This window comes from Monodelphis domestica, chromosome 4, assembly GCF_027887165.1.
Source record: "Monodelphis domestica isolate mMonDom1 chromosome 4, mMonDom1.pri, whole genome shotgun sequence".
Classification (NCBI taxonomy): domain Eukaryota; kingdom Metazoa; phylum Chordata; class Mammalia; order Didelphimorphia; family Didelphidae; genus Monodelphis; species Monodelphis domestica.
In genome coordinates, this window is record NC_077230.1 from 450,999,704 (window position 1) to 451,025,476 (window position 25,773).

Sequence of the window (25,773 nt, forward strand, 5' to 3'; positions counted from 1 at the left end):
CACTTCTAACTTTCAGACAAAGGAGTACATAGTGTTTCTCTATGTATATAAGTACCATCTTTTTAAATGTTAAAGATCAATGATATCATGAAATGTCCAATTTAAATGTAGAAGAGGAATCCAATACACTAAAGATTTATTAACAACCCAGAACTGTAATGGCAGAAGGAATTTCTCAATGGAGAGTTCTTTGTGGCATTACAATCATGGTTCCAGTCCCTAATTCTCTGCTTTATATACAGGGATTGGGGGAAAGAGTCCAAGAACTAAGGGAGGTTTCGTTCTACTGTGAATAAAGCTGTGAGAAGAAAGAGATGCTTCTCTGCTTGGATCTGTGATGATACTTTAAGCCTAATGCCAATGTGATAGCAGGGTCACACCATGTTGTTTTATAATTCTTCCCATTACATTGATTTGGGCATTCTCTTCTATTAATTTGCAAATTATATATTGATTCATTAGTCAAGGCTTATCACCATAGTTTATATCTTGTATCCCCTTGAAGTCAGAAATACCATTTGCAGGGTCTGAGGGAAAATTCCTAGGATGATAAAAATGATTATGGAGACTCAGGGAAAATTGAAGAAAGTTGTGGTAGAGAAATTGGAAGGAAACTAAATAGAAGGATGAGAAAAGGTAAAAGAAGGTTGAGAAGAAGCAGCTGAGGGTGAAGAATGAGGAGAACTGAGGAGAAAGGAAAGAAAGTTATGTAGAGTCAAAAGGTAAAAGAGAAGATTAGCAGTGAAGAAATGAGAAATGGATGGTGATATAGATGAGATCCACAGTGTGGAGAAGGATAATGAAGTAGAAGGAAATGGAAAAAGATGGGAAGTATAAAAGAATAATGGAAGACAAAATATTTGAAGAAATGATTCACTTTTATACAGTACTTCCTTTTTTAGAGTATGATTTCTCTGTAACAATCTTGTAACTTCACTTGTGTTTATTACTGTCATTTTAAAATCATGAAGAAACTGAGGCACAGATGAAAGAAAAAATTAGCCATGATCACATAGTATGTATTCCAAGCCAGAATACATGAGCATGTGGATTACAAATTCAGTATTTTCCCCTGCAGACATCATTACCTGTCAATGAGGTCATCTAGTGTTTTATGGTATACTGACCAAGAATCAAGAATTTTAACTAAGACTCTGAGGATTCAGTTGTTTGACTAATTTTCCATCATTTTGAATGGGTCCACAGTGGGAGTTGTTGAGAGAATTCTAGTTGGCAACATTTTCATTTTCCTGCTTTAGAAGAGCACCAAAGCAATCCTTTCTCATAACTAGTGCATTGCGTAAAATGTTCTCAGAACACTTCAGTGTCTTGCAAAGCCTCTTATTGATTTGCTCCAAATTATCAATATGCAATCTAAACTCTGTAATTAAGAACTGAACTTCTTGATTCAGATTTTGTCTTTCAAGGTCAGAGCAGAATGTGACTCTTACCTTCTTCCTAACTGTTATACTCTTTAAATTTGGCCCAGGATAATGAATTTTTTGACTCCTATGATACTGTGCCAACCCATATTGAATGACAGTTCATATAAATCCCTAAATATTTGGTACAGACTGCTGAAGACACTCTCCCTAAAAATATAAAAGAGGGAAAAACAAAACTCATAAATAAGCATGTGTAGTGAAGTAAAACAAATCTCTCCATTGGCCATATCCTGATACATTTCTCAATTTTTGCTCTGTATCCATCACCTGTCTGTCAAGAGGTGGGGGACTGGTGTAGCATGTTCATCATGAGTCCTTTGTAAGCATCTTTTCCTTTTATAAGTGTATAGAAACAATTTTCTCATCATTTATTCCAGAATTTTTCCTTGAATCAAAGTAAATTTCACTGATTTTACATTGTGCTATAATCCAGTACTTGTGAAATTGAATTTTTGAGTTTGTATATGATTTTATATATATCAAAGTTAATTTCACTGATTTATATATTCTGCTTCAACCACATATTTGTGAAATTATATTTTTGAAGTTGTGTAGGACTTTATATACACACACATACATCCTTATTGAATTCTATCTTATTCAAATGAGGTTAATATTCTGTCGTTTCACTACCTTATGGTTCTTGTCTTTATAGTTCAGAGAAAGAGAGACAGAGAACGAGAATAAGAACAAGAAAGTCATACAGAGAAATAGAGATGAGATAGAGATGGATAAAAGAGACATAACGAGGAAGCAGCACATAATATGTATTATATATAATTAATCATTTTTTATTTATATGTTTGAAATTGAAGGTTGAGTCTGCCTTTCAAATTTCTTTCACTATCTTTTTGTTGCAAGAAATTCAAGAAATGGTTTTACATTCCATGCCTCAGAGCATCTTACAAATTGGGGTGATTGAAATTGAAGGTATTTTGCCTGGTAACCAAGACTGGTTTAATCCAAGAATGTCTGCAGGTAGCAAGATATCATCCTTGAGTTCCTTATTGGAATGAACTATGCAGATCAAAACTTATTCAGACCCAATTTGATCTTCCTGTCCAGAAGAGAAATTTAGAATTCAGAACACAATGTTAGAATCTTATGACCAGGAATGCCTTCTGGCTGCTGTCAATGTCATCTTTATTGAATTCCATCATCCTCTATTGAGTTCAATATTTTGGTCTTTCAAGGTATCATTTGCTCTTGCCAGGGAGAGACAGACAGACAGACAGGCAGACAGATAGACAGAGAGAGTCAGAGACAGAAAGATAGAGACAGACAGAGATAGAGACAGAGGCAGAGAGGGATAGGGAGAGGAAGAGAGACAGAAAGAAAGCTACATATACAGAGTTTTATTAATTATAACATTTTACATTCTGCTAATTTTTATGGGTGGCAAATATATCTGTGCCTCATTCATTAATAAAATGTTAAGAAACTAGGGTAAAATATAGAAGCAACAGCAATCTCCTTCCAAGTCCCATTGTATTTCATTGCAGCATATTCTAACACATATCAAAGCTTTAAAAAAAGTAATAATTTTTCATATCTCATCAAATATTTTCCTAATTTAAAGTTTTTATTGCTGATTTAAAAAATATTTATATGCATTCATTGAGAAGGCAAGCAATATAATAGGTATTATACAGGATAAATAATGCAAAACATATTTCCACATTGACAATGATGTCAAGAACACCAAGAAAAAGGAAGTGAACAAATTGGAGAATGACTTGATTTTTTATACAATTGACTTAGCTCTTTATAAATTTGAGTAATTGGACCTTTGACAGAGGTCTTTGTTATAAAGATTATTTCCCAATTTGATGCTTCCCTTCAAATTTTGGTTGCATTGGTTTTGTTTGTACAAAACCTTTTTAATTGGATGTAATCAAAATTATTGATTTTACATTTTGTGATTTTTTTCTAGCTCTTGGTTTTAAAATCTTTCCCAAAGATCTGACATGTATACTGTTCTGTGTTCACCTAATTTACTTATGGTTTCCTTCTTTATATTCAAGTCATTCACCCATTCTGAAGTTTATCTTGGTGTACAGTGTGAAGTGTTGATCAAAACTTAATCTCTCCCATACAGCCTTCCAATTTTCCCAACAGTTTTTTTTTATCAAATAGTGGATTTTTGTCCCCCAAACTGGGATCATTGGGCTTATCATAGACTGTCTTGCTGATGTCACTTTCCCCAAGTCTATTCCCCTGTTTCTCCTTTCTGTCTCTTAGCCAGTACCAAATTGCTTTGATGATCACTGCTTTATAGTATAGTTTGAGATAGTTGACATTGTGCCAACCCATATTGAATTACAGTCCATGGAAATCCCTAAATTTTTGGTACAGACTGCTAAAGACTCTCCCTGAAAATAGAAAAGAGCGAAAAACAAAACTCATAGTATGTGCAGTGAAGCAATACTAATCTCTCCATTGGCTGTACCCTAATACATGCCTGAATTTTTACTCTTTTTTACCTGTGTGTCTAGAAGTGAGGGAACATTGCAGTATGTTTCATCATGAGTCCTTTGTAATCATTCTTTCCTTTTATAGGTGTCTAGAACTAATTTTCTCATTATTTATTCCAGAATTTTCCAGCAATCAAAGTTAATCTCACTAATTTAACATTGTGCCATAATCCAGTATTTGTGAAATTGAATTTTTGAAGTTGAATATGATTTTATATGTATCTTTATAGAACTCTATCATCCTTTATTGAGTTCAATATTCTGGCCTTTTAAGATCTTATTTGCTCCTGCCAGAGATAGAGACAGAGATAGAAATAGATAGACAGGTAGATAGATAGATAGATAGATAGAAAGATAGATACAGAGAGAGAGAGAGACAGAGACAGTTTTATTAATTACAATTTTCTACATTCTGCAAACTTTTTAGGATGGCAATTATATCAGTGCTTCATTCACTAATAAAATGTTAAGAAACTAGAGTAAATTATAGAATCATTAATAATCTCTTTCCAAGTTGAATTTTAAGACTTTTGGGTTCTCTTTCAGTTTAGCCATTCAATCAATTCCCATTCTATTTAAGTGCAGCATATTCTAACATATATCAACACTTTTCATAAAGTAATAACTTTCCATATGTTATCAAAAATTTTATAATTTAAAATTTGTACTGCTGATTTAAAAAATATTTATATGTATTCACTTAGAAGGCAAGCATTATAATACCCATTATACAGGAGAAATAATGCAAAACATCTTTCCACATTGACAATGATGTCAACAAAACCAAGAAGAGATCAAAACTTTTTTTTCCCCAACTTGATCTTCCTGTCCAGAACACCAAGGGCTATTAGAATCTTATGACCAGGCATGGCTCCTGTCAGTGTCATGAAGCAATCATGGAGGGACTGAGGGAAAATAAGTCCTCCTTCTCATTGGATATTCACCAATAGAATATGGTTAGAGGAGGGCTGTATAACAAGCTTCCAAAATTATATTTTGTGGCTCAAGATGCTAAATATCTTTGACTTTGATCATTGAGAGATCAAGTCCCCCCATAATATACTGGTAATTGTTAGCCTGACCAATGAGTTGATTCTCTTATATGCATCTTGGTCTCCTGGATTTTTCAATCATATTTGTGTATATATATGTGTGTGTATGTACTATATCATGTTTCTATTTAATAGTTCTTTATCTTGAGGTGGGCACTAAGTTATTTTTCAAATGATATCTCGGTTGCTCTCTATAATGGTCTTTTGGTTTTGTTTATTTCATTGTTCATTTCATTTTGGTCTTTCTATGTCTTGTAAAAATTAACTAATTTGCCACTTTTATTGTCCAGTTGTATTTCATTACAAACATGTGCCACAACTTCTATACCCATTATCCAATTGATGAGTATCCCCTCTATTTTCAGTTCATTGCCACTGCAAAGAAAGCTGCTATAAATATTTTCAGCTGGGGAAAAATTAAGACATTTTCAAGCAAGACTAATTCATTTTTTTGAACATCTTGTTATTTGTGGGAGTAATGAAGAATTTTTCTGAAGGCTTATTGTCTCAGGAAATGGGATTTTTCTTTAAAAATTTATTGGTGTTCTTATGTGGCTGTAGAAGGATTACATAGCACTTAGGGATGAAGATGCAGCCTAGTAAGCCAGCACTGGAACTCAAGATGGAGAAGACCTCCACAGCCACCATCATCTTCCCCTTGGTGCTCTGGTATGTGGGCAGGAAGGAAATCCAGACACTGCAGAACACAAGCATGCTAAAAGTGATGTACTTGGCTTCATTGAAGGTATCAGGGAGATTTCTGGCTAGAAAAGCCACAGTGAAGCTCCCCAGGGCCAAGAGTGCTATGTAGCCCAGGACAGAGTAGAAGGCAATGAGAGAGCCCTCATTGCACTCAAGGATGATGTGTTCAGGGTCAGAGTGTGTGTCTGCATCAGGGAATGGGGGAGAGAGCAGGAGCCAGATTGCACAGAGCATGACTTGAATAAAGGTACAAAAGACAACAAGAGAAATAGGACCTCTGGAGCCCACCCATCTCCTGCTCCTGCTGCCTGGTCTTGTGGCTCTAAAGGCCAGAACCACAGTGATGGTTTTGGCCAGAATAGAGGAGACGGCCACCGTGAACATGACTCCAAATGTTGTTTGTCTGAGGAGACAATTTATTGCAGAGGGGTGGCCAATGAAGAACAGGGAACAAAGGAAGCATAAGGAAAGGGAGAAGAGTAGAATGTAGCTGAGATCCCGATTGTTTGCTTTGACTATGGGGGTATCTTTTTGATTCACAAAGACCCAGAGAACCAGAGCTGTGAGAAGATAGAAGGAAACAGCTATGGAGGCCAAGGCCATTCCCAAGGTTTCTTCATAGGCCAGGAAAGTCACCCTTTTGGGGAGGCAGTGAATCCTCTCCCTATTTGGATATTGGTCCTCAGGGCACTTCATGCATTGATCTCTGTCTGAAGAGAACAATAAGGTCTTAGAATGGCAGGCGTGCATACCTTCCCTATCAGTGGGTCCCAATAGGATATTATAATACTACAATTTTCTCTAATTGATTCTATTGATTCTTGCCTCTTATAATTTGTAGTTTTGTGATCCTAGAAGTCAATTTAACTTTTTCTTCAGAATTTCATCCCTTGTAAAATGAGGATAATAATGGCCCTTTCCTTACCCAGTTGTTATGAGGATTAAATGAATTAATATATCACAAAGTAAAGAAATCCAGTTTATTGTTGAAATGATTTAATGAATGTTGATAATCTATCTTTTCAGTGCCTATCTCCTCATCCTGTATCTATCTGTTCTTTATAGACTTTTCCCTCAGGAAAATGATTCAATTATACTCATTAAGTTAGTCTTTCTAGAGCTCTTCTGGAACTGTCTGTGGGGATGCAGTACCTATAATTTTTAAAGATTTTGATTCCTTTGACTTTCCTGTTGATGGTGAGTTCACCTATGATGATATACTTTAATGGCATTAGCTGGTGACAAGATGACAAGAATCACCAAGATTGTGATTTTTCAATTGCTTTCCTGGACCTCAACTCTGAGTATTCTAAGAATATTGAAGGAAGGAACTGTGCATGTTTAGGTTGGGAAAAAATTCAGATGAGAAGATAAGTGATACTTCATATTCAAAGAATTTATATTAGAGGAAGGACTATATTTGCTCCATTTAATGGGAGAGGGCTATCTAGAGGACTTTGCTAGAGGGCAACATACAATTCAGCCCAGAAATTGAAAACAGAGAAATTTAGAGAACAGAGAAATTCTGTGTGAAGGAGATATTAATAATGAGAATGTTCCAAAAATTTAGTGAACTGCATTGAGAGTATTGGCTATCTCCTTCTTGTAGATCTTTTAGCAGAAAGTGGATGGCCACTTGAGTACTGTGAAGATGGGATTAAACTTTTCCCTTCTGAATTTTAGATGTAATCACCAGAAGTGTACACATCACACAGATTCTAAAATATGGGGAGGTCTGTAACCCATGTGTATTATAGTGAGTAATGAATATGATTCGACTGACTGTACACTGGACAGTCCTAAACAAAGATTTAGCTGTAATTGGTCCTTGTAAAAATGGAAGGCAGGCACAGGAAGTGATTAAAGTAATGGTTTTTATAAGTGGCAAAACTTCCTGTGAGGAGGTCTTTTGCCTTGGAACTTTACTTCACGGTCCCTAGAAGAGCTCTGGCTGAGGACTACTTTCTATTTACTATTAGGACTACCATGTGGGTGAGAGAAAAAATGCTGACTCCTTTCCCTGGTTTGTTCTGGATGTACTAGCCTCTGCAGAGTCCCCTTGTCTCAGAGAATACCTTATGGCTAAAATGCTTGTTTAATTTACCTCTGGACCTTCTTTGTTGGTTCCTCCTTAAGCCCTACCTGGTTTAGAATAGGCCAAGTAAATATCTACTCTCTCTGATTTTCTTTCTTACATTTTTTTTCTTTTGTAAATAAACTAGTGTAAAAGTAATTTGGAAGTGACTAATAATTCCTGGGGACTACACTCTTAAATTTAGATCAAACCCTTTCATTTTCCCCCTTACAGTATGACATACTGGGGATCTCATGGAAGTTTGGGTCCGTCCACTTTTCATATTTAATAATAATTAAATTCATAATTTAATATTTATTGTCCAGTCCATTAACTTACAAGAAAAAAGTAATCCCTCCCCCAATGGAAAGGATATATGAGCAGGTCATGGCTCAATTCCTGCCATTTCAGGTTATAAAACAAGATTCTGTGTATCTTCCAGCCATGATCAGGAGACACCCCTTTGAAAACTAACAAGTCCATTGACTTACTGCTGAAGGGAGGGCATCCTCCCAAACACTTTTATTCCCAAGACTATTGAGAGAACTTCCTTCACAGAGGTTTTTTTCCTTGAGACATTACTCTAGGTCAGATTATTTCCATTTTCTATATTACTTTCTATTTTCCTCATGTTGGCCTTGGTTTTCTAAATTTCTGGCTGCTTACTCAGCTTTGTTACCTTAATATACTCTTCAAAGTATTCTGGTTTCTTCTCAGAGATCCAAACCTTATGGTGAAAGAGGAGAAATTTGGACCTGAATGAGGTCAAAGAGGAACAGAAATGTGCCTTTTTGGCATGCATAGTACAACATACACGTAAGCATCCAGGAGAAACAGTTGAGATGAATTTCAAAATGTGGTGGACTTCTGTGCAGTGTCCTGGGTTTGATTCTGAACTCTTCTTAATAACTGTGTTACTGCAGTTGGTCACTTTCTTACTCTTCAATACAACTATTATGTCATTGGGGTCTTGAGAGAAAAGAGCCCCTGAAAATCTCAAAGCCCTCTATTAATGTAATGGTGATGTAGTGTAATGATCAGTGTCAATAGAAATTTCAAACATTTATTCTTCAATAATTGTGCCACAGAAAAGCTGGGTAAGAAATTTCCAATCTAGTGGACTTCCAATACACCAACTCTCACTAATTTTGATCCCTCTTGACTCTAATCTGTTTGATCTTTCTTAGCTTTCTCCTGGATTTCCTTTCATTTCATGTTCCATAGGAATTGGGTTCTCCATTATTCCATTTTGATCTGTGTGGCATCCAGCTTTATATTGTTTCTCTGGATATGTGCTTGCTATGAGTTTCTCCACAGACTTACCTGTCTGGTTGGAAATCTGCCCCTGTGGGCAGGGTGCACAGTCAAAACAGCAGACAGGCTTTCCCTCCTGGGCTTTTATGTGGAATCCTGGGCTACAGACTTTGCTGCATCTGGAGGGAAGAGGCTACACAAAAAGCATCCAAGTCATAATGATGTTGTTTGGAGTCAGCATATGCATGTGTTAATGTGTTTTGTTATCTAATTTTAGTTTGCTTTTAGCTACAGGCACACAATCTTCTTTTTCTGCAAAGGCTACCAATGCTCTTTTTTCATGGATAGGGCATTCCTATCTGCAAAAGCTTGAATCAGTTTCCCTGAAAAAAAGATGCAATTTGCTAAATATCAAAGTAGCTCTATTTCTTTCCTCTTATGGAGGAGAAAAAGCTTTTAGCATATGACTTGGGGTGTGGAGTCTGTCCTTCCCCAAACTCCCTACTACACTGGCATATGAAAACTTTTGGAGAAGGAATAATCTTAGTGACTAGAATTTATTATCAATTGAGACTTTTCCTAAGATTCTTTAGTACAAGTATTTGTTTATTCATTTCTGTTGTATTTGACTCTTTGTGACGCTATTTGTGATTTTCTAGGCAATGACAATGGAGTGGTTTTGAATTTCCTTCTCTTTCTCATTTTGTAAATGAGGAAACTAAGGGAAGAGTGGTTAAGTCGTGTGGCAGGAGTTATATATTTAGTATCAGAGAAATGATTTAAAATCCGATATTTCTGATTCCTTGACTGTCACTCTACTTATCGAACTACCTAACTATCATACAAAGTATTGCGGATGTATTTAAAAAAGATAATGTAGATACTACCTCCACAAAGAAGAACTATTTGAGATTTGAGACTCCAGTGACTTAGTATGAGACAGTAAACTTTTCTCTTTGTCTATCTCTGTCTCTGTCTCTGTCTCCCGACTTCCATATCTATCTCTTCCTTTTCTCCCTCTTTCTGACTCTCTCTCTGTGTCTCATGCTGCATGTGTGAGTGTGTTTGTGTGTGTATTAGAGTGGGTACTGTAAGAGTAACATTTAATTTGTATTATTTCTACTTAAAAGTGATCACATATCTAAAGTAGGAACCCTGTCCAATTGATTCAGTCAGAATCAAAATTGAATAAGGTTTATAAACTTTTAAAAATCAGTTAAAACCCATCATTTGAATAAAACAAAGTAGTTCTTAAAACCAAAGATTCTAATTTTCTGGAAGTGAAATGTTTAGAGTAAATTTGGTTTTTCCATTATATCACTGAGGACTATAGTTAGACCTGAGTCAACATGGCAGAGAGGAGAGAATCCATAGTGATCCCCAGCTCTATACACATTTTGCAGCACATGTCCTAGATAGAAGGCTGTCTAAGGAAAATGCCAGTTTTTAGTACACTTCCCCTTGGCTTGTATTTGCAAGTGTACAATTTCATATGCTGTTTGCTGAACCAAATATTACTAGGAACATGAATTAAGCCTTGATCATGAACAAGAAGGCAATCAAAAGAAAGTCAGGTAAAATGGCGACCTAAACCTAAGCCTAAAGTGCGAATTTTTTCTAGCCTGGATTTCAGAACAATTGTAATTTTCTCTAAAATGCAAATTCTAAGGTGAAATAGTAAGAAACCATTCATGGAAGATACTTGTATTATCCTTGTAACTTTTCAGACATCCAACCCAGGACTCTACTCAAATAGTATCCTTAACAAATAGTTTTTGAATGGATACATAGTGGAGTGGATGAGTGATTAAGGAATTGTGTTGTGTAATAACAATGATAAATCCCTCCCTCTGCCCTACAGATCATATAATTTTAGACAAACTTCCACTCTCTGAATAATTTTGTTTCAACCACATAAAACTTCCAAGTGACTGAGTACTTTATACTGATTTAAGCAGGGATTTTGGCCTTTTCCATGATACTATGGAACTAGATTTGTCATCTTTTGATTTGACGACTATATAGTTCATCATTTAGTGGCCTGTGGAAGAAGGAATTTAGATAGTAAAGGTAGCTGTTAGATTTCTAAGCGTGGGACGTAGATCAACATAAAAATGGAATTATTATTCCCATTAATGGGAGCTATAATTGAATTTTGATAAAACAGGATTTTCCTCCAGGAATCCTAAATATTATAAGCGTGCTATAGATATTTTGCTGGGAAAAGCAGCAATTGATCAAGAATCATTACGTCTAATAAAAAGTTTCTGAATAAAAAGTTTCCTACTTCCTTTTTCTGTGACTGCTATGAACCAGGTAGATTCTCTTGCTTCCCCCTTCCACAGCTGTACAGTGGAATAATCTTATTGTCTTGCAGGCTCTCCAAATAAAGAGGAATTAATCTTGGTACTCTTTTCTCAACATTATCTCAGCTGAATTTGGCATAAAAACTTGATTTTCAAGCTGCTTCCTGCAGGGCATTTTTGTGCCATTTGAACCAGGTGTGAAAAATGGTAGTGACTATTCTGGTGTGTTATTTGCTTATGTTTACATCTTTCATTAAACAAACATTTCAATCATTTTTCACCTCTCCCCACGTTCTGGGCCACACTATTGCCTTCTGCTGGATAATGAACTCTTGACCAGCTGGAGCCTCAGAAATAAACTCTCCCACTTTGACCAGAACTTCAGTGTCATTACCAAAGGTCACATAGTTGAGAATATCATAGTTTGCCACAGACATCTTTTTCTTATCCAAGACTAAACGGTTCCCAGCACTGTTGTTAAACTGGACATTCTTCAGGAAGGAGTGGAGCTAAAAGTGAAGAAGATGAAAAGTTAGGTAGGTGAGTCTCTCAGGGATGGGTACTAGAGTCTAGGCTGCCTAAAAGTTTTTTTTTTTTATCAAATAGTTGCATAAAAGCTGGATTAGTCCATCCTTTGGCTTTTCATTTGTCACAAAACTGATGGATTCCTAATAAATTCAATAATAGAAGCAGGTTGTAAATAAGCCTCACTTGATTATAAGGTTGGTCCAAATCACAAGGTCTTGGTATCAATAGTTGAAAAGAGAGAAAAAGGCCATAAAGGTCCTCTGAATTGAATGAGAGCAGAAATGGGAAAGGATGCACAGAAAGAGAGTTTGCAATGCTGGTGCATAGTATTGGATGTGCTGCAGAATGTCCTCCTTTGTTTTGTGAGTCTCCTTGCCAGGCAGTCTACCAAATGTTCATATCCATTTATTCATTACCCACTATTTAAAAGCCAATAAATTGGTCCTGGAAGTATTAAAGGAAAATCAAAAGTATCTCCATTAAAGGAGCTTACATTCTACTGAAGGCAACCAAATTGAAACAGAAAAGTAAATACTGTGAAAGGGAGTTTTTATTATCTTAACTTAATCAATCAAGTATTTGTAATGCTCCACTCTCAATCAGTCAGGAATTTGAGGATCCTTTTGATGAAAGTTTACACCCTCAGATGTTGGGAGGTGGATCCCACAGGCACTGCCCTCTTCAGGCAAATTAAGAAACTCTGAATGGTTCCTGAAATGAGATACACCAGCCCACAGTTAAAGGAAAACAGAGAGTCAGAAAGTGTTGTGGAGAAAACTGCTTATAAAGTTCAGCCCAGGGCATTCTGATTCATTCTGCTGTGTTGGTGGCTCTTGTTTAAAGAGGGATTCTGCTGTGTGGGTGTCTCTGTGTTGGACTTCTTCTGAGCTGGAGGACTTCAATATTGGTGAGTCAAAGAATTTGGCTTTGGTGACTCACTACTGGTCAGAGACACTGGCCTTTCTGCTTTTCTCCTGTCTTCAGTGGAATGCTCTCTTCAGTGAGGCACTCCGATCTAGACTTAGGGAATTTAGTGAGGCAATATTTTCTATCTCCTTTCGACATATCCCCCTTTACTATTTATACCTTTCTGTAATAAAGCTACTAAGAGCTTTGTGACTTGAGAGTTAATTTTTATAAGCAGGTACACAAAAATTGTAAAAATTCTTTCATTTATTAAACCTATTTAAATTATTACAATAACATCCAGAAGGAAGAAAAAATTATCAAATAGAGAGGGAAGGAGGTAGCATTTATATATCACCTTGCATGTGCCAGGCACTGCTAAGTTCTTTTTAAATATAATATCTCATATGATTAGTAAATGAAGAAAGAATTTGCAAATAACAAGAATATAAGTTGAGCCTATAAGGAAGCTAGAGATTCTTGGAAGCAATTGTGAAGTAGAAGTACATCTCAGCCTTAACTTAAGGGCCTTTTCAAAGGCATGGATTGGGGGATGCAAGCCTAAATTTAGAGAATACACTATAGTCTATTCTTTTTTTTTTAAAATTTATTTATTTAATTGATTAATTTAGAATATTATTCCATGGTTACATGATTTGGATTTTTCGTCTCCTCTCCTCTAATAGTGGTAGCTGAGGAGACCACAGAGTGGTCCTTGGTGAGATGTGATTGCCCACCCAACTCCCTTTTGCATGACCTCTTTCATCAATGCCTCTTACCTATGAATTGGCATGATTATTATTCCCCCTAGTCTCAAAAGAAATAATGCAAGAGCAAAACACCTGTACTCTAATTCTCCAAAACATCAAGAAAAGATCAGACCCTCAAATCCAATCCCAAAAAGGCTATCATGGGTTAACTTTTACTTAGGTACATAATTCCCAGCAAAACCACAGCTACAGGCCAAGCCAAAAACTCTCCCACATACAGAAGCCTTTTCTTATGAAGTCAGCACAGTAATCAATCATAGAGGCCCAAGTGATAAGTACAAGAACTTCCAGCTTCAGTATGCTTCAGTGATTCAATCACACAAATCAGTAACTCCCTAGAAGCCACCAGTCTAAATTTGAATTGTGTTCCCAGACCCCTCAGCCTCCATGATATGATTGGTGAATTTTCTTCTAAGAACTGCTGATTAATTATTCCATTTTATTAAAAGTAATACACAATTTTCCTTGATTGCTTGTAAGCTCAAAACTTCTCACAGGGTAATGGGAGAATTAAGCCACCTGTGACAAAAATCATTTATCTTGTGTGCAACCTTTATACTTTCTGTAATCACAATACAAGAATATAGAATATTAATCAAGTGATTTGTTAAAAGTTGATGTATCACTTTTCCAATTATCTCTCTTTGATTTTATATATATGCATGCCAAGAGAATGGGTATAAAAATAAAGATCAGACATCAGGAAAGTGGAGAAGCTGTCAGATGCAAAGCAATCCCATAGCTACTATGATTAAGCTGTCTTCGGTTTGTTCTTTTTTGTTGACTGATCTTTCACCCAGTCGGATACCCTGCCGTTTCGAGCAAGCGTGGACTTTGCCCGTGACACAATATTATTAATATTTGCAATAGTGTGATCATTTAGCATCTTCAGTAGGTTATTTTTAATAGAACACATTGTGTTAAATGCATAATCTGTAATTGATTTTTCAAAAATACGGTATACTTTGAAATCAGCATGGTAAGCTAAAAGTAGAGAGAAAGAACTTTCAATTCCAATTTAATTTTCTTAAAAGGCTCTATGGAGTCATTGATGGATCTTGAGCAAAAGTATAATATCACGTTGGATTAGAAGAGTGGCATGGTTAGACATTCTTTAGGAAGATTATTTTGCCAATCTTTGTCTTCATTCTTGAATACCTTTGAATGTATTTGTATTTGCTTTTATCTTATTTACATTTATTATTTTGCATATATATTTATAAAACATATATTTTCTATTTTTGTATTTTCTATATTTCTTTTGAATTCATACATAATCCATACCCATTCAATAATATAAATGTGTATATAAACTTGTAGATGTATGTCCATATGGGTGCATGTATGCACACACGCGTACATACACACAGATATATTTTTATGTGGTCCTCTCCATTGTTAGGGTAGCTGTCCAGCATCCACAAATTAATATATTCATGGGTGAATAAATATATTCACCTGAGAAGGGAAACTGGAAATTGAGAGAAAATGAGTGGAGGGGTTTTAAGAGAGAGGGAACACAATATAGGAAGAAAGACTCAGAGACAAAAAGTTCAACCACATGGGCTCCAATGTACATGCTCCTCTGATGGTGGAAAGGGAGAGGTACAAGTGTCCCCAATCTTTTATTGGAGAGTCAAGGAATGGGTGATGGGATGTAGTTGATGAACATGTGACATGGCAGAGAATTTAACACTGGCTCAGTTAACAACCAAAAGATCAAAGAGGTGTTGGCTAAGATAATTTAGGTCTCAGTGCCCCACCCATAGACCCAATTGACTTTTGGACTCAAGGCTTATGGAGAGGTCAGCATACAATAAGGTCATAGTTACACTTTGTTACAAGGCTTAAGTAACCAATCATTAAATTTGGTACATGAGCATATTGTTCACAAGAGTCAGTTTTTGAATACATCAACAATACTTTCAAGGTTAGTTCATACCTGGATCACTATAGTTAGGTTCATGAGAGTAAGGAATTTGTTCATTTTTGTTTTTAGATTTCCATTGTGTAGTACATTTACTGTCATATAATAGAAAATTTTAAATTGCTGGTTGATTTATTGTCAACTCTCTCAGGTATGAATCAGAGAAAGGGGAAACAGGAATCTAAGATTATAGTTAAAGAGGTTTTTTAATTCAACAAACATCTATTAAGGGCTTTATAGCATAGTTTAGTCATTAGGCTAGTGCAGGAGAGGAAAGAAAAATCCAAAAGAAATTTCTATTGTCCTGTTTTTATTTTGAAAAGTCAATACAAAAATCTTTGTTTTGAGACAACATCTCTTGTTAAGATCTAGATCTCCACTTGGAAAGTCCCTTAGAGTCCTTTAATCCAACCTTGTTAATTTAAAGATGAAAGCTAGGGAGGTCATGGGATTCTTTATCGATACCTGGTAAATAAATTTCAGAGGGAAGTTTTGAACCTAGGTTTTCTGACTTCAAAACAAAGGTTCTATCTGTTGTACCATGATGCTCAGGAGTAACTAAGGCTGCTAGGGAAAGGAAAGATACCTGGCTTTGACTTCCTTATACTGATGGAGGAATGGAGCATGAAGTGTTGCTGGTCCCAATCTACCTGTGAAAACCTTCAGTGGGCAGTTAGGTGGAAGAATGGATGAAATACCAGGTTTGGAGTTCGGGTGTCAGGAAAAGTTAATTTTCATACTTTTGTATTTGGCCTCAGATGCAGTGAGGCCTTAAATGAGTCTCTTAAACATTGTTCACCTCAGATTCCTCATTCATAAAATGAATTAAAGAAGGAAATGACAACCCACAAAACTTCTCTAAAACATTAAGGGACCAGTTGAGTTTAATTCTCATTCTTATACCTTATAACAGGTAAACAAAATGATCATAACTCTAAAATGTCTAGAAATGGCATATTTGGCCTTGGATCTATAGAGTTACTCACTGACAAATGAGGAGACCTGATTTATTAATCTCCTTTTTCTATCCTGAAGTCAACAGTGCCCACAGTCCAATATTTGAAAATCAGTATCTAAGAGGAGATCTTACCTTCCAGGGATAAGCACCTGAGTTGTTCCCATTTCTATTGGATTCCATTTCTGATCTCACCAAGAACATTTCATGAAGGGCCCAGGCTACAGCATACACAGCATTGTAAACAGTGTAACTCTGGTCAGACATAGTTATGTCTAAATAGCTCAATCTAAGTGTGTCCAAGGAAGCATTTGGTGAACAGACAGCTCCATCTCCTTTTCCAATTGTAGATGTACATCCAAAAGCTGAGTTCCAGAAGCTTTGAAGGAAGATATTCTCTGGGTCTTTAACAGGATTAATGGATTTCAGAAAATGTTTGAAACCAGGAATCTTACTTGTCTGATCTGTGAGTATCAGAGCTCCATGGAAATTATCAAAATGGACATAACCTGGCTTTTTGGCAATATCCCAGTGACTGCTGGTGATCCACATTCTGTATACAAGGGCACTAGGAACCTCTCTAAACCTCAGGGTCAATAGTGAATCTGTATTTCCATAAATTACAATCACCTTCACTGTAGAAAAAAATAGTTGGTTGAGAAAATAAAAAAGATACCGATTATTCTCTGTCAAACCAGTAAAGACCTTGTGTATAAAAGCAACACAGACATCATTTCTGACCATTTGTTCTTGAAGATCCCTGAGGAATTCCTCACTTCTTGGATCATCTGAAGCAACCAATCCCACCCAGGTCCATTTGAAATGCAGCATTAATCGAACCATGGCAAGAGGAAGAGAGGTGTCCCTGGGGGCCAATTGATAGACAGAAGGAAACTGAACTGGATCACTCAAGAATGGATCAAAGAGACCATAGGTGACCTGAATGGGAACATAACATGAGCTTAGTGAATTCATTCTATGAATGTATTTTTTTCACCCTCCCTTCTCAACCCATTATCTTCATCCTTTTTATCCCGGAATGGATTAATTCTTCATCTCTAGCTATTAAAAAACTCTTGATAATTCAGGCCTCGACCTAGGGCATCATGTCCTTCATAAAACCTGACCAAGCTCAAACAGATATAAAGTTAGTGCTTTCTGACTTTTTAAACCTTTTTGAATCTGTAATACTGTGCACAGAGAATTGAAAATATTTGATTATTAACAAGTATTTACATTTAATTGCATTGTATCACAAATTCTGAAGGTGACAATTTGCTGCTTCCTACAAGAATTGATGAAGAGAAGAATTTTTTCTCTTTTATATGAAGAGTTTCCTTTCCCTTCTCTGGGAGGCACCTGACAGGCAAATTAGACATTAGGATTCTCCCATACTTTTGGAGTCTAAATTTCAAGTAGCAGAGACATCAAAGCCTTTCTGTGTCCTCAAAGCAGTATAGGCTGAATTGAACCTATACATCCCTACCTGTGGGATTCTATAGAGCTCAAGTAGGGATCCCATGGAAATAGTCAATTCAGAAGTGGCTCCTCCAATGACCACTATAGACTTGCCCTGCCTCTCACAGCTGTAATTTGGAATGGTTGGTCCCTGGCCTGACAGCCACACCAGGGAGCTCTCCAAGGTTGTCTCATCCTTGTGATAAGCATTGAAGATGTGGAATCCCAGGGTTATATTGGGTAACAGTTTGCTGTTCATGTTGATCTCTTCTACAGCAAACATCAAGGCCAAGACCTGGTAGTAGTGTTTGGGCTTCCACCTGTGGGAGGGAGGACATTGTTAGGAACAAGAAATATTTTTAGTCCTACTTTTTCACCTCTAAAGGAACTGAAATTTTTAAATGGAGAATTTTTTCACCTTATGAAGGTATAATTCTGAGGTCACATTCACTTATTGAAGGGCAATTACTTCTTTTTGAGTCTCTTGTGTAGCCTCAGTGTTATATTCTGAAAATTTTATTGTATTACTGTTAGGGGCTAAGATGACACGATTGAAAATTATCATTACATCCAGCAACTATGATTCCTTTCCTCACAAACAAAACCAATGTAACTAAGATAACAAGGGAAAATTTTAACTGCAAAAATACATATAATACATCATTAAAAAGTCTCATTTCCAAGGTATATAAGGAGTTGAATGAAGTATGTAAAACAAGAGCCATTCCCCAATTGATGCATTTCAAAGGATTTAAACAGGTAGGTCTTCAGGTCAGAATTCCCAACAATCTAAAGTTATTAAATTTTTTACAAATGACTAATGATCAACAAAGTGGAAGTAATAGCAACTCTGAATTTCTACTTTGTATCCGTCATATTGGTAACGTTGGAAAAAAGAAACAAACACGAGAGGAATTTAATGTAATAGTCACAGTGTGGACATTCTGGATAGCAATTTGTATCTATTTTCAAAATGTCATTGAATTGTAGACATCTTTTGACCAACCAATACCTTAAAGAATGTAATGAAAATGTAAAGACCTTGGTGTTTAATGTATATGTATGTATGTGTGTGTATATAGACAAGTATTTATATATTCATTTTGTAATGGCAAATATCTGAACATTAAGAGGATATACATTGATTAAGGAATGGCTGAACAAATTTTGGTATGTGGAAATAATGGAATATATTTGAGCTGTAGAAAAAAGAGAAATATGATTTCACAGAAATGGCAGAAGACTTGCACATAGTGACATGTACAAAGATAGGAGAACTTAGAAAAATGCATATAATTATAAAAGCAAATAATCTGAGAATCTGAAGAACTCTGAGCAATGCAGTGACCAGCAATGATCTGATTATGAAGAACATATACATGAGTATCTCTCTACATTAAGACATTCATTCTTGGATGTAGCGAAAATAGAAATTTGTTTGCTTAATTAAACTTATTTGTTACAAGTGTTTCCCCTGACTTTCCTTTTCTTTCCAATGGGAGATTGTAGGTGATCAATGAAGAAAGTAACTGGTTGGCAAGTTAAAAGAGTAACTACAATAAAATAGAATAAGTACTTACTGATGCTGTTTTACTATATCCTTAGGGTGATGCATAAACCATTTCCAATATGGCAATTTGTTCAATTTATGTAAAAGTAAAGGAAAAAATCCTCCAACAACAAGATCCCCATCTCTATAATATGTGGGGCTGAAAGTTCTTTCTGCATGGCAGGGGGTCCCTTCTTCCCTGCCCATAGAGAGTGGCAGCTGCAGCAGCAGGAAGAAGTAAAGTTGGAAGAACATGAAGTAGCCTCTTCTTTAGCACTCAGCCAAAGTCCACCTGCTTTCACAAAAAATTTGTGATGTGCTTTGGGGGAAGCTGGGAAACAGTACCTATAGCAGATTCAGGTGCCCTGGGATGGGACACTCTAGCCGAGGTCTCTTTCCTGAGCAGTAGTTCCAGCTTTGTTTGGCCCCTGACAGTCATGCAGACACAATGCAATACAATTCTGGGTGACAATCAGGACTGAGGCATTGCTGACCAACATATATTTATGAAGAAGTTGGGCTGAGGTAATTATAAACAAATGGCCTTGTTATTGGATAAGGACATGATCTTCTGTTTGCTTCCCCCTCTGCAGACAGAGAGAGCTCAATCAGTGAGGCTCTCTGGGGACCACAACTGCTGGGGGCTCTGCACCTGTGTCCCTGCGTCTGAGTAAAAACTTGTTTTTCTCATTCCTTCTTCCCAACTTCTGGGTCCTCAGTAAGGCCAACTGGGACAAAGTGAGTTGGAGTCCCATGAGGTTTTCAGAACAGGGAAACTTCTTAGCATGTGAGAATCTATGCAGGCATCTGGCTTACACAGTGACTCTGGTCTTGGGTGAGTTTGATCAGAAAATATTTTGTGAGAGGTGACAAGGTCAAAAAGAGAAGAACGGAGTGGTTAGGAGTTCTGTGATCTCAGCTTTCTTTGTCCCCAATTCTAAATGAGAGAGTCCTGCAGCTTGGGTTCACTCTCAGAGTATAGTATAGTATAGTATAGTATAGTATAGTATAGTATAGTATAGTATAGTATAGTATAGTATAGTATAGTATAGTATAGTATAGTATAGTATAGTATAGTATAGTATAGTATAGTATAGTATAGTATAGTATAGTATAGTATAGTATAGTATAGTATAGTATAGTATAGTATAGTATAGTATAGTATAGTATAGTGGTAGTCTCTCGGTGACCGAGAATGACAATTGTCTTTGTGCATTATCATCTATGGTGTACCCTCATGTGGCTTTGGAGTCCAAAGGCTGAGGCGCACAGTCTGTGGCACATGGGGCCTGGGACGCCAGTTGTTATGGGGGGTGCAGTTGTGGCCTGGTGTCGGCGTTCACGCGCAGCGGCAAGACGTCGACGTCGCTCATCTTCAAAGGTGGTGGCGGCCTGGTGAATGTGGGCTCGCCAGCTGCTTCTGTCAGAGGCAGCGAGTTCTAGTGGCTTTGGTGTCATGCCAGCCCACTTCAAGTTTGACTTTAGCTGATCCTTGAATCTGTTCTTTGGTCGGCCTTGCTTCCCGAGTCCAGCTGACAGTTCACCGTAGAATACCTGTCTTGGTATTCGCTGTGGGTCCATGCGGATGACATGTCCAGACCATCCTAGCTGGGCTTTGAGGACCAGGACTTCGATGCTGGTGGAGTTGGCTCTGTTGAGGACTTCCTGGTTGGTGATTCGGTCCTGCCATCGGATCCTCATGATTGACCGGAGGGAGCGTTGGTGGAATTGCTCCCAGAGTGGAAAGGTGGAAATACTTTCGGAGTATTGTTCTCTTATAAAGGTCTGGTACAGAATATCTTGTAACTTGTTCAGCAAATAGAGATATTTCCAGCAGTTGTTGCTTGACAAAGACTCAAAACTGATGTTTGGAATGGGGATTTGTATGAAGTCCTTCTGTAGAAAAAAAGTTTGTTTCCCATAATCACTCCATTAACCAGCCCCTCTGCTGTCTGCTTGTATTAATTCAATCAGATATTTCATGTCTATCTCTCAGAAAAAGGACCACATAAGTGTTTCTCCATTTACATAAGTACCATCTTTTTAAATGTTAAAGATCAATGATATCATGAAATGTCCAATTTACACTTAGAACAGGAATCCAATACACTAAAGATTTATTAACAACCCAGAACTGTAATGGCAGAAGGAATTTCTCAATGGAGAGTTCTTTGTGGCAATACAATCATGGTTCCAGTCCCTAATTCTCTGCTTTATATACAGGGATTTGGGGAAAGGAGTCCAAGAACTAAGGGAGTTTTCATTCTACTGTGCATAAAGCTGTGAGAAGAGATACTTCTCTGCTTGGATCTGTGATGATACTTTAAGCCTAATGCCAATGTAATAGCAGGGTCACACTGAGTTGTTTCATAACTCTTCCCTTTACATTGAGTTGGACATTCTCTTCTATTAAAAGGTCTCAAATGTGTAAATTATATATGGATTCATTAGTCAAGGCTTACCATAGTTTATATTTTGCATCCCCTTGAAGTCAGAAATATTGTTTGCAGGGTCTGAGGGAAAACTCCTAGGATGATGAAAATGATTATGAAGACTCAGAGAGAATTGAAGAAAGTTGTGGTGGAGAAATTGGAAGGAAACTAAACAGAAGGATGAGAAAAGGTAAAAGAAGGTTGAGAAGAAGCAGCTGAGGGTGAAGAATGAGGAGAACTGAAGAGAAAGGAAAAAAAAAGTTATGTAGAGCAAAAAGGTAAAAGAGAAGACTAGCAGTGAAGAAATGAGAGATGGATGGTGATATAGATGAGATCCACAGTGTGGAGAAGGATAATGAAGAAGAAGGAAAGGGAAAAAGATGGGAAGTATAAAGGAAAAATGGAAGACAAAGCATTTGAAAAAATGGTTCAATTTCATACAGCATTTTTTTTCGAGTAGAATTTCTCTGTAACAATCTTGTTACTTCACTTGTGTTTATTACTGTCATTTTAAAATCATGAAGAAACTAAGGCACAGATGAAAGAAAAAATTAGCCATGATCACATAGTAAGTATTCCAAGCCAGAATACCATTATGAGTATGTGGATTACAAGTTCAATATTTTCCCCAACAGACATCATTATCTGTCAATTAGATTATTTAGTGTTTTATGGTATACTCACCAAGAATCAAGGACTTTAAGATTCTGAGGATTCAGTTGTTTGACTAATTTTCCATCATTTTGAATGGGTCCACAGTGGGAGTTGTTGAGAGAATTCTAGTTGGCAACATTTTCATTTTCCAGCTTTAGAAGATCACCAAAGCAATCCTTTCTCTTAACTAGTGCATTGTGTAAATTTTTATTTACAACTCTATTTCCATCCTGTTTTGGCATTCTCTCAGAACACTTCAGTGTCTTGCAAAGCCTCTTATTGATTTGATCCATATTATCAATATGCAATCTAAACTCTGTAATTAAGAACTGAACTTCTTGATTCAGATTTTGTCTTTCAAGTTCAGAGTAGAATATGACTATTACCTTCTTCCTAACTGTTATGCTCTCTTAATTTGGCCCAGGATAATTTATTTTTTGACTGTTATGACACTGTGCCAACCCATATTTAATTACAGTCCATGTAAATCTGTAAATCTTTGGTACAGACTGCTGAAGACACTCTCCCTAAAAATATAAAAGAGGGAAAAACAAAACTCATAAGTATGTGTAGTGAATTAAAACAAATCTCTCCATTGGCCATATCCAGATACAGTTCTCAAATTTTGCTCTGTATCCATCATCTGTCTGTCAGGAGGTGGGGGACTAGTGCAGCATGTTCATCATGAGGCCTTTGTAAAAATATTTTCAATATATAAGTGTATAGAAATAATTTTCTCATCATTTATTCCAGAATTTTTCCTTGAATCAAAGTAAATTTCACTGATTTTACATTGTGCTATAATCCAGTACTTGTGAAATTGAATTTTTGAGTTTGTATATGATTTTATATATATCAAAGTTAATTTCACTGATTTATATATTCTGCTTCAACCACATATTTGTGAAATTACATTTTTGAAATTGTGTAGGACTTTATACACACACATGTATCCTTATTGAATTCTATCTTCTTCAAATGATGTTAATATTCTGTCATTTTACTACCTTATTGTTCTTGTCTTTATAGTTCAGAGAAAGAGAGACAGAGAATGAGAATAAGAACAAGAAAATGATACAGAGAGATGAGTTAGAGATGGATAAAAGTGACATAAAGAGGAAGCAGCACAAAATATGTATTTATATATAATTAATAATTTTTTATTTATATGTTTGAAATTGAAGCTTGAGTCTGCCTTTCAAATCTCTTTCACTATCTTTTTGTTGCAAGAAATTCAAGAAATGGTTTTACATTCCATGCCTCAGAGCATCTTACAAATTGGGGTGATTGAAATTGAAGGTATTTTGCCTGGTAACCAAGACTGGTTCATGCCAAGAATGTCTGCAGGCAGCAAGATATCATCCTTGAGTTCCTTATTGGAATGAACTATGCAGATCAAAACTTATTCAGACCCACTTTGATCTTCCTGTCCAGAAGAGAAATTTAGAATTCAGAACACAATATTAGAATCTTATGACCAGGAATGCCTTCTGGCTGCTGTCAATGCCATCTTTATTGAATTCCATCATCCTCTATTGAGTTCAATATTCTGGCCTTTCAATGTCTTATTTGCTCTTGCCAGGGAGAGAGAGCCAGAGAGACAGACAAATAGACAGAGAGAATCAGAGACAGAAAGACAGAGAGACAGACAGAGATAGAGACAGAGGCAGAGAGGGATAAGGAGAGGAAGAGAGACAGAAAGAATGATACATAGAGTTTTATTAATTATAACCTTTTACATTCTGCAAATTTTTATGATTGGCAAATATATCTGTGCCTCATTCATTAATAAAATGTTAAGAAACTAGGGTAAAATATAGAAGCAACAGTAATCTCCTTCCTAGTCCCCTTCTATTATAGTTTCCTTCTTTATATTCAAGTCATTCACCATTCTGAGTTTATCTTTGTGTACAGTGTGAAGTGTTGATCCAAACTTAAGCTCTCCCATACAGCCTTCCAATTTTCCCAACAGTTTTTTTTATCAAATAGTGGATTTTGGTCCCCATAACTGGATTCTTTGGGTTTATCATAGACTGTTTTGCTGAGGTCACTTACCCCAAGTATATTCCACTGATCCTCCTTTCTATCTCTTAGCCAGTACCAAATTGCTTTGATGATCACTGCTTTATAGTATAGTTTGAGATCTGGGACTTCAAGGCCTACTTCCTTTGCATTTTTCTTTCATTTCCCTGGATATACTTGATCTATTGTTTTTCCAAGTGAACTTTGTTATGTTTTTTCTTATTCAGTAAAAATGTTTTTTGGTAGTTCAATGGGTATGGCACTGAATAAGTAAATTAGTTTCGGTAGGATTGTGATTTTTATTATCTTATCTTATCCTACCCATACACAAACAATGTTTCATTAATTGTTTAGATCCAGTTTTAATTATATGGAGAGTGTTTTGCAGTTGTGTTCATATAGTTCCTGTGTTTTTCTTGGCCGATAAATTCCTAAGTATTTTATATTGTCTAGGGTGATTTTAAATGGGATTTCTCTTTCTAATTCTTGCTATAGTTGTTGATTATTTCCATTAGCTTTTTTTGCTGATTCTCTAGGATTATTTATGCAGACCATCATATCATCTGCCAAGAGTGATAACTTGGTCTCCTCCTTGCCTATTTTAATGCCTTTGATTTCTTTTTCTTCTCTAATTGCTACTGCTAGTGTTTCTAGTACAATGTCAAATAATAGAGGTGATAATGGGCATCCTTGTTTCACTCCTGATCTTATTGGGAATGCATCTAGTTTATCCCCATTGCAGATGATATTAGCTGATGATTTTAGATATATACTGTTTATTATTTTTAGGAAAGGCCCTTCTATTCCTATGCTTTCTAGGGTTTTCAATAGGAATGGGTATTGTATTTTGTCAAAGGCTTTTTCTGCATCAATTAAGATAATCATGTGATTTTTGTCAGTTCGCTTGTTAATATGGCCAATTATGTGGATGGTTTTCCCAATATTGAACCATCTTTGCATTCCTGGTATAAATCCTACCTGGCCATAGTGAATAACCCTTGTGATCACTTACTGGAGTCTTATTGCTAGTATCCTATTTAAGATTTTTTTCATCTATCTTCATTAAGGATATTGGTCTGTAGTTTTTTCTCTGTTTTTGAGCTACCTGGCTTTGGAATCAGAACCATATTTGTGTTATAAAAGGAATTTGTAGTGTAAGGATAATTTTAGGGTTGTGACCTAATCTAAATCAATCTTGGTTGTGTTAAGTTAAATTTAATGGTTGAGACTGAATATAATAATTATTGATGGCCAAGGATTTTATT

The 25,773-nt window shown here is 36.2% G+C and overlaps 1 protein-coding gene across 2 annotated transcripts; it reads right to left on the reverse strand.

Annotated features, from left to right (window-relative positions):
* Positions 1 to 5,478: 5,478 nt before the first annotated feature.
* VN2R568 (vomeronasal 2 receptor 568) lies at positions 5,479 to 19,655 on the reverse strand. Of its 2 annotated transcripts, XM_056825077.1 has the most exons (6): positions 19,432 to 19,655; positions 17,880 to 18,171; positions 16,529 to 17,332; positions 11,589 to 11,816; positions 9,067 to 9,194; positions 5,479 to 6,379 (listed from the first exon to the last, which is right to left on the reverse strand). In XM_056825077.1, exons 1-6 carry the CDS (start codon positions 19,653 to 19,655, stop codon positions 5,479 to 5,481), a joined length of 2,577 nt encoding a protein of 858 aa, XP_056681055.1.
* Between the last annotated feature and the right edge of the window lie 6,118 nt (positions 19,656 to 25,773).